Here is a 17,215-nt window from a genome sequence, read left to right as displayed (position 1 = left end):
GCATTTTGCACAGAGTGGCCGCCCTGTAGCAGTACATCTGCTAAAGGGTCGAAGGGAACTGGTTAAAATACCTATTTTTGATTTGCTATACCTTGCTCTGCTCTGTTTTTCTGTGTGGAGGCAGCCATCTTGGTATAGGCAGAGGTTTGCTTCCTCATGTCAGAGCCTCCAGCAAGGATAACAGTGAACAGAACGGGAGTAACATCACCTGATCTCACTCCAAATCTCCTGAGACTAGCAGTCAGAGGCAGCAGAGCTTTAGGCTTGGGTACACATGGGTGAAAAAGTATCTGAAACTGTCGAATTGGCAGGAACTGAATGACTTTTCGGCCCATGTGTACAGCTCCTTGTACTCCTTTGGCCTCACAACTGGCTTCTGTCAAATGAGCATGCTGGAAAACCAGCATCTGATCAGCCAATGGCTGCCATCGCTGATCAGTGTGTCCTGGCGGGGGGAGTAGTCCCCCTGTCAGGACACAATAGTTCAGTGGAGGAGGTCGCTGCACTAACATTGCTTTATACTATAGATATACAGCACCGGGGGAGTGCCTACCTAACATACCAGGATATACACTATTGTTTGCAACGGGGAACAATTAACATTTCTAAATGTTTCCTATAGCACAGAAAAACTTTTTGAGTTTAGTTCCACTAATAAATTAGCATTATGCCGAATGCAAATTTGGGAAGTTACTTCTGGCCTAGCCTAGCCCAGATTTCTGAGACCCACGGCTGTCATGATTCTGTGTGTAATGAAAGCAGAGCAGTTCACCACACAGAGACAACAAATCCTGGGTCTGCCAGCTAATTCTGTAGGGTTTTGACAATAAACCGTTCAGCAGGTGATCATATACAAGTCACGCATTTACAGGCCATAACGCTTTTAATCTACCATGCAGAGAAACTGTTCCCACTCTGGGGCTTCCCTGACAAATTCTGCTTTATTGTATAGTAAAGAGAAATTGAAGAAAAACACTTTTGCATCTTTTGCAGAATTTAGATCAACTAATAAAATGGAAAAAAAACACATTTCAAGGTGACAATGGGATAAAATGTAGAACTTCTATTTATTTATTACAAAGCTGCAGCGATGTACAGCACCAGAAGGCAAATCATTTATCAGTTTACTAGGCTTATTGCAGAAAAGCATTTAGATGTTTCAATATTGGTGTATCTTATTTTGTCTACCTTCAGGGGATTCAAGCACAGACTGTGGCAAACTTCTATCTGGCTTTTGAAGCACAGCTTTCAATTATTCCTGTCATAAACAAGGTAAGGAGCTTACAAAGCCGTACCCGCCATCAAACCGACCCTTCAGTCTGGGAGCGGATGAGACAGTAAACACTGTCTAGATTTCTGCTGTTTGGAAGGAGGAGAGCGCAGTTTGCTGGCAGACTTGTAAATGAAGCCGTTAGGCTGAGTAGCGTTCATACAATGCAGTTTTTGTTTTTCTCTCATTCAGATATGGTCAAAATAAGTCCCATAAAAAATCTAAACTTACTGACCCTAAGGCTGATATTAATCTGAACATTTTTAATTTGTTAGCAAGTCAAGACTCACACAGTTGCAGTGCCTTAACGCATGTGCATTGGCATGCGTTGTGTTAAAGTGGTTCTAACCACTTCCTTTAATGATTTAGAATTGAGCCTGGCTGTGGCACTTCTCTCCCCTCTTTCTGCTCTCACAGGCTACATTGAGAGTGGAAGAAGCCATTGGCTCCTGCTGCTATCCGTCAAATCTGAGGAGGGAGAGGGGGGCAGGGCCAAGCCTCTCTGTGTGTGTCTATGGACGCACACAGCTCAGCTTAGAAGTGCACCTGCACATGTGCCCCAATAGCATACAGCTGGTTATGGGGGCACAACGCAGAAGTCGAGTAGCAGACAGCACCAGTGGAGGACCTCAGAAGAGCAGGTAACCGTGAGCTATGTGCAATATCATTGCACAGAGCAAGTAAGTATAACATCTTTTTTTATTTTAAATAAAAAAATTGACTTTATAATCACTTTAAGGCAGCCTATTCATTTGAATGGACTGTTTAATGCACTAAATACAACAAAAAAGGTGCACGTCATTTTCTTTTTTTTTTTTGTACCGCGGTACACCACAACAGTGTGCTATCATGGTTTGTAGTGCACGTCTGTTGGCAAAGCGTGTTGAGGTGACAACAAGAATATATGGCACACAAAACACATTGCAGTCATGCCCACATAATGCCTGCGTTACTCCAGAGCAAGAATTTGCACCCAGTCATAGGATTTTATGGCAGGAAAGACTTTCTATGTCTTTTCTGCTAAACAAATTCTTTCTTCTATTTTTTTTTTTCTCAATTATACACTGACTGTGGCACATGCCTAGAGCAGGGTACACTTGGGAATACAGAAAGAAACAGTGGTATGGCCATTAAAAAAACCCAAAATACTCATTTATAAAACAATAGCCTGAAGCCAGCAGAGCCAATAAAAATAACTAGGGTTGTTAAAAAACAAATAGAAGAGTACCAGTCATGTGAGAATGCTTTGGACTACTGCACACTCAGTAGTGCAGCCTGAACTTTATGAATGGGCTGTAGAATGCAGGCTGTGGTATTTAGAAATCCTGAAATATCCGCTTTCCATTTATAAATTGGCCTCTAAGAGCCAGGTTCCTGGAACAATATAACCTCTGTGTACATATGCAGGAGTTAACTCATTAGTGGCCCAAGAGAGGAGGCGGAGAGTAGGCAATCTTAATATATGCCAAATTGTGCCAGGTTTGTTACAATAGCATAGGCCAATTTGGCACAATAACAGGTCTAGGATAGTTGGAGGGGACTCCCTTAATCCTTGGGAGCTATATAAAGCCCAAAACTCCCTTAAAAACTAACACCACCTAGGTAACTGATTTAAGAAATATTGCTTCTGAGGTATACTCCCTAATTCAAACCTCCACGTTGCATCACAAAATCTGAAGGCCCCACATTGTGTTGTGAGATGTATTGGGGGTATATCTCAGTGCTGAATTTCCAAAAGTCAAGGTTTGGGAACTCCCTAAGCACCTTGCAGCAAGATTCTGAAGGCATTGGTACAGTATCTGTAGGTACCTGTCAGTCCCTAGACTTTATTTGTAAGCTTAGTTATGGGGGTAATAAGTAGGCCTGGATCTAGGGGAGTGCTGGTTTGGGCTATGCCCCCCCAGATTTTAGTTGTGCCCCCCCCCCCCCAATCTCTGAGAGTGCATCCACGAATCCTTGAGATTCCTGATATAAGAGGGCATAGTTTCTATTCAATCATTCTAATTTAATGACAACCGAATACAAATTAGCGATCTCTGTTCACTCCTGCACTGCCGCTGCACTCCCTGTTAGACATTACTTCTGGGTTATGACTCTGTGGTACAGAAGCATTCTGAGTGAATGGGAAATAGTGGTTCTATGTATCTTTGTCACACTATTAACATTATGCCCCCTGACTTTTTTTTCCTTCACCCCCATATTAGATGGCGGCCTATTTTTTTTTTCTTTGTACCCCAGCACAGTTTATATAGAACTGGATAAATATCCATTGGGCAGCTGTTCTAGCTGCTAATAACGGAGTACTGAGCCATCATTAAATAGCTTGAGACACAGACACACTGTGCTGAATTGATCTGCGATGCTGGGTACCATGTGATCACTGCGAATGGTCATTTCTGAATAGGGAAAGAAACAATGGGTCAACAGCAGTAGCAGCTGCAGATCCATTCATTCTGTTTCAATGACACGGATCATTTTTTTATTAACACTTCCACCCCTTCCTCCTCTCCTACACATATTATCTCTATCCTGTCTCTGATTGTGACCTGTATTTTGACCCTTCACCTCTCCTATTCTTCACCTCTGTACACTAGCCTCCTCACCGCTATCCTTCTATTGTATGTGACCTGTACATTAAAATTGATGCCCAGTCAAATAACTTGACTTTAAGACGTGAAAACTTGACAACATAGTGCTAAGAACTCTCAGTGAAGCTGACCATGGTGCTGCTGCTCTGAAGTAGAGGGCTTGTATCCTGAAACGCGTCAGTTGGTGGTAAAATCCCATTGAACCTGATGGAGTTCTATTGATGGGCTTGCTTTTGGTTCCTGAGTGTTATACAACGCTGTCATTCACAATGATTTTGTGAGTATAATTTATACAGTATATTTTATATTTCAATAAAGTGCTGGAGATAATGCACTAAGTGTTTGCTCCCTTTGTTTTTTATTATTTGTCCAGCCAAACACTAAATATACTAAAACCTGCTCCTACCCTTATTCTAAGCTTATGCCTACCTTGTAAAGGAAAGATGTCTATACTTGCCTATGCTGTGGGTGCTCTGGTCTTGTCACATGTTTGGCTTCCAGTGCCAGCTTCAGTGTAGAGCGGGGACAGCCAAGAATGGATGCCCATAGCAAGCTTATGGATGACGTCACCGCATAGGCTCTGCAGCCATTGTTGGCAATCTTTCCTCTTCACTGAAGTTGGCCACTGGATAGTTCATGTGACCAAACTGGAGCACTGTCAGCATAGGTAAGTAAAAACCTCTTTCCTATACAAGGTACTTAGAATAGGCTTGGAGCTTGTAATATTTCCTCCTCTCCGATCTGTCACTCATGACTTTACCGTTAAGATCAACAGCACAATGATTAGTCCCTCCCCACATGTCAGGGTGCTGGATGTAACCCTAGACTCTGCCCTTTCCTTCAGACCCCACATCCAATCATTGGCTAAATCCTGCCACCTCCACCTCTGCAAAATTTCTAGAATGCATTCCTTCCTGACTAACGACACCACAAAACAACTTCTCCAGGCATTGGTTATATCCCGCCTTGACTGCTACAATTCCCTCCTCATTGGCCTACCGTTACACAGGCTATGCCCCCTTCAGTCTATTATGAATGCTGCTGCTAGACTTTTATACCTTACCAACCGATCAGTGACTGCTGCCCCTCTCTGCAAATCTCATCACTGGCTTCCCCTACCCCATCGTATAGAATGCAAAATACTAACCACAATGTACAAATCCATCCACAACACTGCCTCTATCTACATCACCAACCTCATCTACAGATATCATCCAAATCATCCACTCCACTCCCCCCAAGACACCTTGCTCTCTAGCTCCCTTGTCACCTCCTCCCATGCTTTCCTCCAGGACTTCTCCAGAACCTCTCCCATCCTCTGAAACTCCCTTCCCCTTTATGTCTGGTCAGCCCCCACCCTGTCAGTCAAATTATACCATCCCTCCCAGAACTTTTTAAATTTTCCTGTTTTATCCTCATCTATATATTCTATATATATATATATTTATCTATATATATATATATATATATATATATATATAGATAGATAGATAGATAGATAGATAGATACATACACACTCCACCCTATCCATCCAATCTTTTATTTTTGGGGATTCTGATGTTTGCCAATATTTAGGGATAAGGCTTTTGGCTGCATTTAAAAGATGGAACAAAATAGTATTTTTATATTGCTTCACTGAAAGCTCTGATTTATAAAATAAGCAAGTTCACTGGTCTAGCGATATACTAATCTTCTGGATCTCTTGTATATATTGCGTTAGTATATATTGCGTTAGTATATATTGCGTTAGTATATATTGAGTTATCTCCCTCCAGAACTCCTGTATTTTGGGACAATCCCACCAGATTTGTGCAATTGTGCCCTTACTCCCGCATCCCCTCCAACACTGGGATGAAACTTCTGGCCTTAATTTATGCATCAAATTGGGTGTAATATACCATCTTACTAGGCACTTATAATTAATTTCAACTATATTCATATTCACCGCCTCATGTGTTAAACTAAACCATTTATTTTTGTTGCGCATTCAATTTTGTTCCAAGCTCTATTTCCCACTTCTCAAAAAATTTTTGGGATGCTAGTTCCTCATTTCAGTAAATATTCTATATTTCCTTGAGGTAATATGTTTTTGTATTTTATTTATACTCAGCAGTTGCTCTAATGGATACATTTCATCCTCATTCCTTAGTGGTTGTGGGAGCTTTGCAACAAAATATTTTATTTGTCAATACCGCCACTCATCCAGAACATAAAACTCCTCTATCCACAATATCTTTTAAACGTGCATTTTTATCCATAGTCCATTTCCCTGAAATATTGTCATTCCCAGGCAAGAAAAACCTAGTTCCCGCCAGCAGAATTGACAGTGAATTAAATTTCTAATCATTCTGCTTATGTATTTCATCCCAAATCCTAAACACATTCTGTGTCAAAGTGCTTGTGTCTTCGTCCCAAGTGCGACATTCCTGTTGTATCCAAATGAACTTTTTTAATGGTGCACTTTCCATTCTTACCCAACTTCTCCCGTTCATATTGTATATCCAGTCTACAATTCATGATAATCGCACTGGATTATAATATCTCCTAAACTCTGGCATATTTAATCCTCCCTTTTTTTTTATTGCTGCACAGAACTTCATACTTGACTCTTGTTTTTTTTTGTTAGTACACACATCTCTAAGTATCATTTTTTTGAGAAACCTGAAGAAAGACCCCAGAAGATGTATTGGAAGCATATTTATTTATATAACACTTTTGGTACTATAATCACCTTAATTATATTTATCCGACCTATCCAAGACAGCTTTCCCACATAAGCTTTCCTCAGTTCATCTATTATCTCATTTATTAGTGGGATATAGTTTGCCTGATACAGATTTTTTACATGTGATGTTCTTTTTATTCCCAAATACTTTAATTATTTTTCTCTCCATTTAAAGGGGAACTCTTTTTGTAGAATTTGTTTCTCAGCCTTTGAAACGTTTGTTTAATATTTCACTTTTCGAGGGATTAATGTTCAAGTTGGATAGCTCTCCATATTCTTTCAATTTTCTTATTAGGTTTGATTGTGTTAATCTGGGGTTTTAAATATAAAACAGCATATCATCTGCATATGCTGCCACTTTATGTTCAGTGTCCCCTGTCTACATTCCCCTGACATTTATACTATTTCTAACAGTTACTAATAGCTGTTCCATGGAGATAACAAACAGCAACGGACACAGGGGACATCCCTGTCTTGTACCATTTATACATCCTAAAAAATGTTGATAATGAACTGTTCACCTTCACTGCAGCTGAGGGGCACCTATATAACTCTTTTATCCACTGTATCATTCTAGATCCTATTCCTAATGTTTTCAGCATATCGAACATAAATCACCAATCTACTCTATCAAAAACTTTTTCAGCATCAACTGACAGAATAATTCCTGGTTCCTCTCCTCTTTCATTCTTTTGCAGGATAAGCAATGTTCTTAAACTTTTGTCCGTTCTCTCTCTGCCCAGAATAATTCCCACTTGGTCTAAGTGTATCCAGTCAGACATCAACTCTTTCATCCTGGTAGCTAGCACCTTCGCATAGACTTTTGTATCAGTATTCAACAAAGATATGGATCTATAGCTGGGACACTGAGACCAATCTTTCCCCTCCTTGGGTATTACTGTGATATCTGCCTGTAACAATTCCTCCCTCATCTTTGTCTCCTCTCCTATATATGAACGCAGTTTAGGGACTATATGTTCTTTGAACTTCTTATAATATCTTACGGTAAACCCATCAGGTCCAGGTCTCCTTCCTACAGCTGTACTCTGTACTCTTTAATGCTAAACTGACATCTTCTATTAATATTGGGTTATCTAAAGCTGCTAGTCTAGTTGTATCCAATCTAGGTGAGCCGGCTTCATTCAGCTAAATCTGCTTTTTCTTCCTCCTCTCTTTCTCGGATTCCTTCTGGTTCTTCCCTTCTGCTCCATATAAACTGCTATAGTACCTCTGGAATGTGTATTATTATTATACAGTATTTATATAGCGCCAGAAAGTTTGCTCAGCGCTGTACAGAGTAGTGGGGGACAGTACATGAGACAATACAGTAACAAAACAGTATACGAGGGGTTTGAGGGCCCTGCTCTTTCGAGTTTACAATCTAGGAGATTTCGTATTCTGTTTGGCTTCTTTCCTCTATACATCCTTTATAGGGGTAAAAGTAGACTCATTTTTAGAACAAGAATGCCTACCCTTTTTTCCCTTCTTTTCTACCCCATTCCCTCCGTCTCCCCCCTCCCTCCCCCAATACTTTTTTTTGGACCTTTAATCAACTGTGGCCCACAGTCCCAGTTGATTCCTTCTTCTGGGGAAAACTCTAAGCATGCACACCCCTTCAGACTTTGATCCCTCATAATTTGGTCTGACGTTGGCAGCATGTTTGGTCTCCCTACTATCCGCCGTGATACTCCATCCTTTACCCCATCCTTTACTTTACCTCCACCTGCCCAGTCTTTTTGGTTATAATTCTCTGTCCTGTCTAAAGCCAAATTACCTTAGTCCAAAGGCCCCCTTTGGCCCATCTTTCAAGGAAAGAGATTTATTCCTGAGACATTATCAGACGGGTGTGTGGGATGGGATGGCAGGGGCATGGGAGAGATCGGGGGAGAGAAAGAAAGAAAGAAAAAAAAAAAGAAGGAAAATCCTCTCTCTCATCTCCCCCGGCCACCCTCTTTCTAGAAACTCTTTGCCAGTTCTCCTCATCTGATACATTTTTATCTTTCCTTCCTACAGACCACCCCTCAATATCTAACATCATTTAGATCTTCTGGGAATGTCAACTTTGCCGATCTCGCATCCTTGCACCCAGTCAGGCATGCCGGGAAACCCAATTATAATGAATATTTTTACCCTTCATCTGATCTAGCAATGGTCTCAAGGATCTTCTTCTAGTAAGTGTCTCCTGTGCTATGTCTCCATACATTATAACTGGGATCCCTCATAGCTTTTTCCAGATGGTTTCTCTATCTTCATAGTGGCTGAACCTTACTATCACATCCCTGGGAATGTCTGATGTATTTTTTTGGGATCTTCTTATCCTATGCACTCTTTCTATTTTCAGATGTTCTGTCTCTTTCTTTCCCATTATTGGGTTAAACAATCTTTTCATAGTATCCTTTAGATCTTCTCCTTGAGCTATTTCTGGTAAACCTCTGATCCTTAAGTTATTCCTTCTGTCTCAGTTTTCCTGGTCTTCTAATTTATAGGATAACAGTCTCTGTTCTTTTTTTTTCATTGCCTCTACTTTCTCTTCTAATTTATTAATTACTTGTGCTTGTTTTTCCAGTTTCCCTTCTGTTTCCTCTACCCGTGATAGAACTTAGTCCCATTTCTCAGTGTAAAACCGTCATTTCACTTTTTATGGAGTTTTCTAATTTTATAAACATATCTGTGATTTCTGCTTTTGTGGGCATTTGTGACCTTACTTCTTGCATCTCCATATTTTTCTTCCCGCTTTAACTTTCAGGTTTTGAGATTTCTTTCAGCTGATTTCTGTCCAATACCTCGAAAGACAATCTCCCCTGACGTTCAATCTCCCCTGACGTTCAGTATAATTTTTCTCTCCGTATTTTTCTTGGGTTAGTTCCTCTGGGCTTTTCTCCTTTAAGGGCATGTACTTTTTTTTCATACTTGTATTTAAATTCACATGAGGGGTTTTCACTCCCCTCCCTTAACGGATCTGCTCTTCATAATACACAAAGTGAACAGGAGGTTTTACTGCTAAATACAGGTTCCCTTTTCAGCTTAAGTCCTGAGTTCAGTGTCCCATCCACTTCTTCTGGGACCCCCAAACACTAGTGTTATGTCCTTGGTGCCCCCAGCCTCTGCTGTAGCATACAGGTAAGCAATTATTCATCTTTGGGGATTTACTGCCTCCTGCGGCAACTCACCCATTCCTGTCCACCATCTGCACCAGACTCTCCCGCACCAGACTTCTGGACAGCAACTCAAGTAGGCGTGGGGTCGGATTTGTGCTGTTCACTCAGCAGCATGGGAGCTCCTGACACATGCCGCTGTGGAGCGCCATGCTCACGCCCTCCCCTTGTGAGCCATTCGTACTCTTATTTCAACAAGGATGGACTTCCACAACAGGACCAGACCTAGACATTAATGATGTTCTCCTCTTGTAATGTCTTACCATCTTACCACCTGCATGCACAGTTCTGCATACATAAAATCATTGCATACTACTTGTACTGAAATATTATTTTCCTGACATTTTTTAACCCAAAGACTTATGAAAAAATGCAATTCTGAAAAAGTGATGAAACAAGGGCCTGCCTCATTGCTTACCTACAGTACAGTAGGTCTTGGTCGGTGTTGTCTTATATCCAGGGATGAATAGAAAATAGGATTGAGGCTTTGCTCATTTAGCTAGAGATTGCTCTCTTAATAGTAGAATACATCATTTCAGTAAGTTACAGTTTGCAACTATAGAGATTTGTAAAATACTTTGCTCTGTTTTTAAGATCGACTTGAAAAATGCAAATCCAGAGAGAGTGGAGAAACAAATAGAAAAAATGTTTGACATTCCAGCCAGTGATTGCATTAGGGTGAGTATGTACTTCATTAGTGTAATTTGCATTTTTATTGAATGACCTTCAAACCATAACGTGTGTGTGTCTGTACAGGTATACACTGATCAGCTATCACTTTATTACCACTGACAGGTTAAGTTAATTACATTAATTATCTTGTTACAATGGCATCTGAAAGTCAGTGGGGTATATTAGGCAGCTAGAAAATATGTTGTCCATGAGGTTGATGTGTTGAAAGCATCACAGTTTGTTGTGTATGGGACTATGTAGCCACAGACCGATCAGGGTGCCCATGCTGACCTGTGTGCACAGCCAAAAGTGCCTACAATGGGCACATGAGCATCAGATCTGGACCACAGAGCAATGGAAGAAGGTGGCCTGGTCTGATTAATCACTTTTTCTTTTACATCATGTGGATGGCTGGGTGCGTGTGCATCACTTACCTGGGGAAGAGATGGCACCAGGATGCAGTATGAGAAGGAAGCAAGCCGGCAGAGGCAATTTGATGCTTTTGGCAATGTTTTGCTGGGAAACCTTGGGTCCTGCCATTCATGTGGATGTTACTTTGACACGTACCTAGCTAAACATTGTTGGTGACCAAGTAAATACCTTCATGGAAATAGTATTCCCTCATGGCAGAGGCCTGTTTCAGCAGATAATGCACCCTGCCACATTGCAAAAATGGTTCAAGAATGGTTTGAGGAACACATCCCAAAAGAGTAAAGAGGAAGAGCTCCAAACAAGTTTTTAAAATGGACTTTGATGTCTTGTGGTCAGATCTAGTCCTACGTGTCTCCTTACATGCAGATTTTGTTATGTGTCAGAGTTCTTTTGACCTCAAAGTGATAGTTGTAGTAAGGAGATAGTATTGTGCAGATGCAGGTCTTATGCACCCCTATTACAAGTTTGCACAGAGGAATGGAGGAAGTCATGGGGGATGGCTGAAGGTTGCAATTGGCAATCCATGGTTTCTTACTCTTGAGCTTCGCCTTCCTGCAGCCATTAAAGTGGTTGTAAAGACTTAAAGTAGAACTATGGGTAAAAATTTTTTATTTATTTTGCATAGCGTAAGGGAGAGTTTTAACCCCTTTCATTTTATTTTTTGCCATCTGTGTTCCATTGGGGGATTTACCTTCACTTCATGTCCCCTAGTCAAAACAGGAAATAAGAAAAAATTAAGCTAATTCCTTGGGGACCCCCAGGTCACCAGAACTACTGCTCCCATTGGAAAATTCCCACTTTATTACTTTTCTGGGGAAATCCCAAAATTTGGTGTTTCTTTTAGTTCCATTATCAATGGGAATGGTAAACAGGGCAAATACAAATACAGAGGTTGAATCTTCCTAATGAGGGCACAGACAGCAATAGAAACCTGATGGGTTCTAATCCATCTCCACTCTATCCAAAACTACAAGAAAAAGGTTTGCCTATAGTCATACTTTAAAAGCTCATGGAGGACATGGAGGTAGCAGCGGGATCCATTGGAGAGAGGAAGCTGGAGGCGAGGTGCACTACGTGTGTCAATAGACGCACACAGCCCAACTCGGAATCAAGCCCTCACAAGTGCTCCCATAGCAAGCAGTTTCCTATGGGGGCACTTAGAAGGGAGGAGGAGCAAAGAACACCAACGGGGGATCCCATTTTAAAAAGAATTATAACTTTACAATCATTTTACGTTCTAGTGAGTCTTAGGGAAGCTGAATTAAGGGAGAATGTTCATTTCAGGGCAGAACTAAGCTTTTGGTGAAGCCCATCAGGGGCCCTATCAATCTGTTTTATATACATATCATCTATGGAGCTCTTCCACACAAGCTAGACTTGGCTGAAAGTACAAAAATCGGCTATGATAGATGGTTATACTACGGTATATCTAGTCGCCTTTAAATACAAGCAAAGTATGTATTTTCTTTTATTTTGTATTTTTTGTTGAATAAAAACATGACAGACTATACATGACATTATTTGACATGAAAGAAAATGTCTCCTTTATTCCTGGTATGTTTAGATCTCTGCAAAGTATGGAACAAATGTGGAGAACGTTCTTCAAGAAGTTATTAAAAGACTTCCACCGTGAGTATAGATGTCTGAACGGATGCACTGTGTTGTCTGCTCAGCTCTAATTATTTCCTGTTCTCTTTTTTATTATTTAAATTAAATTTGTCATACAGCTGTTACTGGGACAGCAGAGGCTCCTATCAAGCACTGGAAGCTGTCATTGCTCAATTCCTGGAAGCAGTTTCAGGACAAGAAGGTCCCTGTGAGTGATGCTGCAGAGATCTCCCATGTCTCAGATCTAGTACTGCTTCCTGGAGTCAGGCACTAGAAGCCTAGAATTATGGAATGCGGCATCAGCTGTAATTAGTATCACCTGCCCTAACAGGATCCCTGTAAAGGAATCTGTACTGACAAAAATACATAGTTACATAAAAAGGCAACATTTGTAACAACCTTATTAGTCATCTTAGCCAGCACTTTTAGAAATGGGAAGAATGTGTATAGTACAGTTTATGGAGCAGATTATGACTGTGGCACTATGTTTACATGCTTGGAGAATGAAAAAGTTTAGAGCATGTAGCACTACTCTTTTGAGGGCCAATGAGTTTTTGGGTCCCCTTAAGCTTTGCACAGTCAGGCAACATACATTTTCCACTTTCATAAAAAAACTCAGTAAACAGTCCATGAGATTGTTTGTTTGGTTTTTTTTTTCTTTTTTTTCTTATTAGGGGTTAACAACTTGGATGGGGTCTAGTGGTATATGGGATGCCCAATGGAACTGCACAACTTGGAGGACAAACGTCTTAGACAAAATGGACAAAAATCAGCACATGGCCTTTGTAAGGAGCATTTGGTCCACTTTATTGAACCTCCACAGATGCTAGATGAAAATCTCATCCACCTGGCTACCTTGAGAGTGTCTTTGAGCAAGGGATTCCAAGACATGAAAATGAAGTAGTCCCAGGGAGAACTAGTTGGGTATTGCACCTGACCTCCCTTTCTTTTCTATGGCCTGGGGGGTATAGAAGTACTCACACTGTCCTGTTCATGTAGCTTAACGGTTGAAGCTTCTTTCAGGCCTTACGCTGGGCTGGCTCCTTGCTGCTGACAGGCTGTGTTTCCTAGGTAGACTGTGCAACAGTGGAGATCCTTCCATCCAGCTTCAGCCTGTTTACAGACTCCCCTCCTCTGGGGTTCCTTCTCAGGCTCCATGCCAGCAGCCCTTCCTCACTCCATCTTCCACCTAACTCCCCTGCTGACCAGGCTGTATTTAAGGGTTGTCCTAGCCACCATGCCAGGCCTCCTGCCTGGAGATTGGCCAGATTCTCTCAAACATGCAAATGTAAGCCTCCTCCCCTCCTACGCCCCTCTTCTATAAAGTGCCAGAGGTTTCTAGAAGGGTGGGAGGGCTCCAGAAGCCCTGACTTGTAAAGCCTCCCAGCCTAACCTGATGTGACCACACTGACTTACTCCCATGCTGACTCATACCCAGGCTTATAGCAATCCTCTAACTAACCACAAAAATCCTACCTAAACTAGAGGGCACCACAGACCAATTTACAACTGTGTTTTGCAGCAAAGCATGTTATAGGCCTTGACATGTTGTGGTGCCATTCAATTTAAACAGCACCAGAATACACTTAGGCCCCTTTCACACGGGCTTTCCAATCAGGTCCATCTGGCAGTTTTTTTTAGGTGGACCTGATTGGAAGCTCCATGCTGGTCTGTGAGCAGGTAGAGTCTGTCCAGGTCCAAAAAACAAAAGTAATGCGTCATTTTCTATTTAAGGTCAGAGGTAGCCTTTTGTGGACACCAGACCACTTACATCTGGATGCACATAGAGACATCGTGGGTAAACCATAGTCTGCTGTCAAAATGTGGACAAAAACTAAATAGACACGGGTGTCACAATATGGACTTCCATCCCAATCTGGACCATTTCATCAGGGGATCTCTGCTCCTGAATCTCCTGCTGAACACAGTGGAGCAATTGTGTGTGTGTGTAGGAACCCTAAGGCAATGCAAAGCTGATCATTTTGTTGTTGTTTAATACACAACATCCAAAACAGTTTTCCAGTTGTAACAGTATAAATGACATCATGCATGGAAATATACTAGGAGTAACATTTACGCGAAAAATCACCCGTGGATTTCAGATGCTATTGAATTGAATAAGCCAGGAGGGAATTTCCATCAATGGCCTGATCCCGGGATAACTCAACAGGTATAACAACCATGATATTAAGTACGTCTACGAGAATGCTGGTAAAGGCTATAATGAAAATCATAGCACAACGTATGTAAAAAGGTAATATAGAGAGAAAGTGGGAAAGAGGAGAGAAGAAAAGGTAAAAAGAGAAGGGGAGTGGAAGAGAAACCGAGACCAGGTGCTATATACTCTCATTCTGCAATAAAACACATAGAATCACAAAATCACAGGTGGTATATGAACATTAAGTATTCAAGATGTGAAGTCAGAGATTATATCCATATATGTAGTGGAAGTTTTGAACTCGAACCAGCTGGCCCATATTTTGGAGTGTTGGCTAACTTTTCCCTTGGCAAATTAGTTAATTCTTCTAGGAAGCAAATGTCATCAATTTTGCATAGCCATTGAACTAAAGTCAAAACTAAGGTTTGACCCCGCAAAGTGTGGATTAAAGATTTAGCCAGATTTAAGAGATGGGGTGTAAAAGATTTCTTATAACAGCCTTTTATATTGAATTATGACAAAGACTCAGAGTTTGTGGGGCTGAAATGGGGCTGAAACGCATCAATCATTTCACAGAATGGATTATTTTTATGCCTCGATGGATCATGAATAAAGAATTGCAATTTTACCTTATACTGTGTTGGTGCTGGACTTTCACTTATCCTATATCGGCTGACTGGTTCAGAGGTACAATGAAACAGAATAGATCAGGGGTCACAGGGGATATTGAAACCCAAATTTATATTCATTAAATGAGACACTCCTTGCCAATATGGTCATATAAGTGGACAATCCCACCATATATAAGCATGAGTAGTAGTGTCCACATTCTCTCAAACATAGGGATAAATAGGAAGGAAACATAGCATGGAGTTTCATAGGTGTATAATGCCAACATATTCAAAAATGTGCAAAAAAAAGTGGTGATTCAGTAATGACATGAAAGGTGAGTTATATGACTATGAATGACGTTTATGGAGCATATCCCATATTGCCAGCGTGGAAGTACAGTTGCAAGAAAAAGTATGTGAACCCCTTGGGATTACGTGGAGTTTTGCATGAATTGGGCATAAAATGTGCTCTGAACGTCATCTAAGTCACAACAATAGAAGAACACAGTCTGCTGAACATAATACTATACAAACATTTGATGTTGCCATGGTTTAATTGCACATAACATGTAAATATTCACAGTGCAGGGAGGAAAAAGTATGTGAACCTTTGGACTTAATAACTGGTTGACCCTCCTTTCGCAGCAATAACCTCAACCAAACGTTTCCTGTAGTTGCAGATCAGACCTGCACAACGATCTGGAGTAATTTTGGACCACTCCTCTTCACAAAACTGTTTCAGTGTAGCAATATTCTTGGGATGTCTGGTGTGAATCGCTCTCTTAAGGTCATGCCACAGCATTTCAATCGGGTTGAGGTCAGGACTCTGACTGGGCCACTCCAGAAGGTGTATTCTGTGCTGTTGCAGCCATTGTTTTGTTGAAATACTTGTATGCTTTGGGTCATTGTCCTGTTGCATCACCCATCCTCTGCGGAGCTTCAGTTGGCGGACAGATGGTCGTACGTTTTCCTGCAAAATGTCTTGATAAACTCTGGAATTCATTTTCCCATCAATGACAACAATCCGTCCAGGCCCTGAGGCAGCAAAGCAGCCCCAAACCATGATGCTCCCTCCGCCATGTTTTACAGTGGGGATGAGGTTTTATGTGGGTGTGCTGTGCCTTTTTTTCTCCACACATAGTGTTGTGTGTTCTTCCCAAACAACTCAATCTTGCTTTCATCTGTCCACAGTATATTTTGCCAGTAGTGCTGTGGAACATCCAGGTGCTCTTTTGCAAACTTCAAACGTGCTGCAATATTCTTTTTGGACAGCAATGGCTTCCTCCGTGGTGTCCTCCCATGTACTCCATTCTTGTTTACTGTTTTCCTTATTGTAAATGTGTCAACAAAAATGTTAGCATGTGCCAGAGATTTCTGTAGGTCTTTAGCTGACACTCTGGGATTCTTCTTTACCTCATGCAGCATTCTGCGCTGTGCTCTTGCAGTCATTTTTACAGGACGACCACGCCTAGGGAGAGTAGCAACAGTGCTAAACTTTCTCCATTTGTAGACAGTCTGTCTTACCATGGACACATGAACATCAAGGCTTTTGGAGATACTTTTGTAACCGTTTCCAGCTTCATGCAAGTCAACAATTCTTGATCGTAGGTCTTCTGAGAGCTCTTTTCTGCGAGGCATGGTTCACATCAGACAGTGCTTCTTGAAACCAGTAAACTCAAAACAGGTGTGTGTTTTTTAAGGGCAGGACAGCTGTCAGCAACACATCCAATATCATCACACTGATTGGAGTCAAGGTTGGCTCACTCCTGGCTCCAATTAGCTCTGGGAGAAGTCATTAAGCTAGGGCCTCACATACTTTTTCCTCCCTGCACTGTGAATGTTTACATGTTATGTGCAATTAAACCATGGCAACATCTAATGTTTGTGTAGTATTATGTTCCGCAGACTGTGTTCTTCTATTGTTGTGACTTGGATGATGTTCAGAGCACATTTTATGCCCAATTCATGCAAAACTCCACGTAATCCCAAGGGGTT

General features: G+C 41.2%; 1 protein-coding gene across 3 annotated transcripts in view; it reads left to right on the top strand.

The window, feature by feature from the left end:
• Nucleotides 1-17,215, top strand: part of GUF1 (GTP binding elongation factor GUF1) — an 80,334-nt gene that overhangs the window by 25,176 nt on the left and 37,943 nt on the right. For all 3 annotated transcript variants that reach the window (XM_089657294.1, XM_089657292.1, XM_089657293.1), the window contains 3 exons: nucleotides 1,195-1,272; nucleotides 10,334-10,417; nucleotides 12,408-12,472. In XM_089657294.1, the coding sequence (XP_089513420.1) occupies nucleotides 1,195-1,272; nucleotides 10,334-10,417; nucleotides 12,408-12,472 (227 nt within the window). The remainder of the gene's footprint in view (nucleotides 1-1,194; nucleotides 1,273-10,333; nucleotides 10,418-12,407; nucleotides 12,473-17,215) is intronic.

This window comes from Staurois parvus, unplaced genomic scaffold, assembly GCF_062004578.1.
Source record: "Staurois parvus isolate SC_StPar_1 unplaced genomic scaffold, SC_StPar_1.0 ptg000980l, whole genome shotgun sequence".
NCBI classification, from domain to species: Eukaryota; Metazoa; Chordata; class Amphibia; order Anura; family Ranidae; genus Staurois; species Staurois parvus.
Note: the sequence above shows the minus strand (reverse complement) of the source record. Positions and strands in the feature narration are given on the sequence as shown.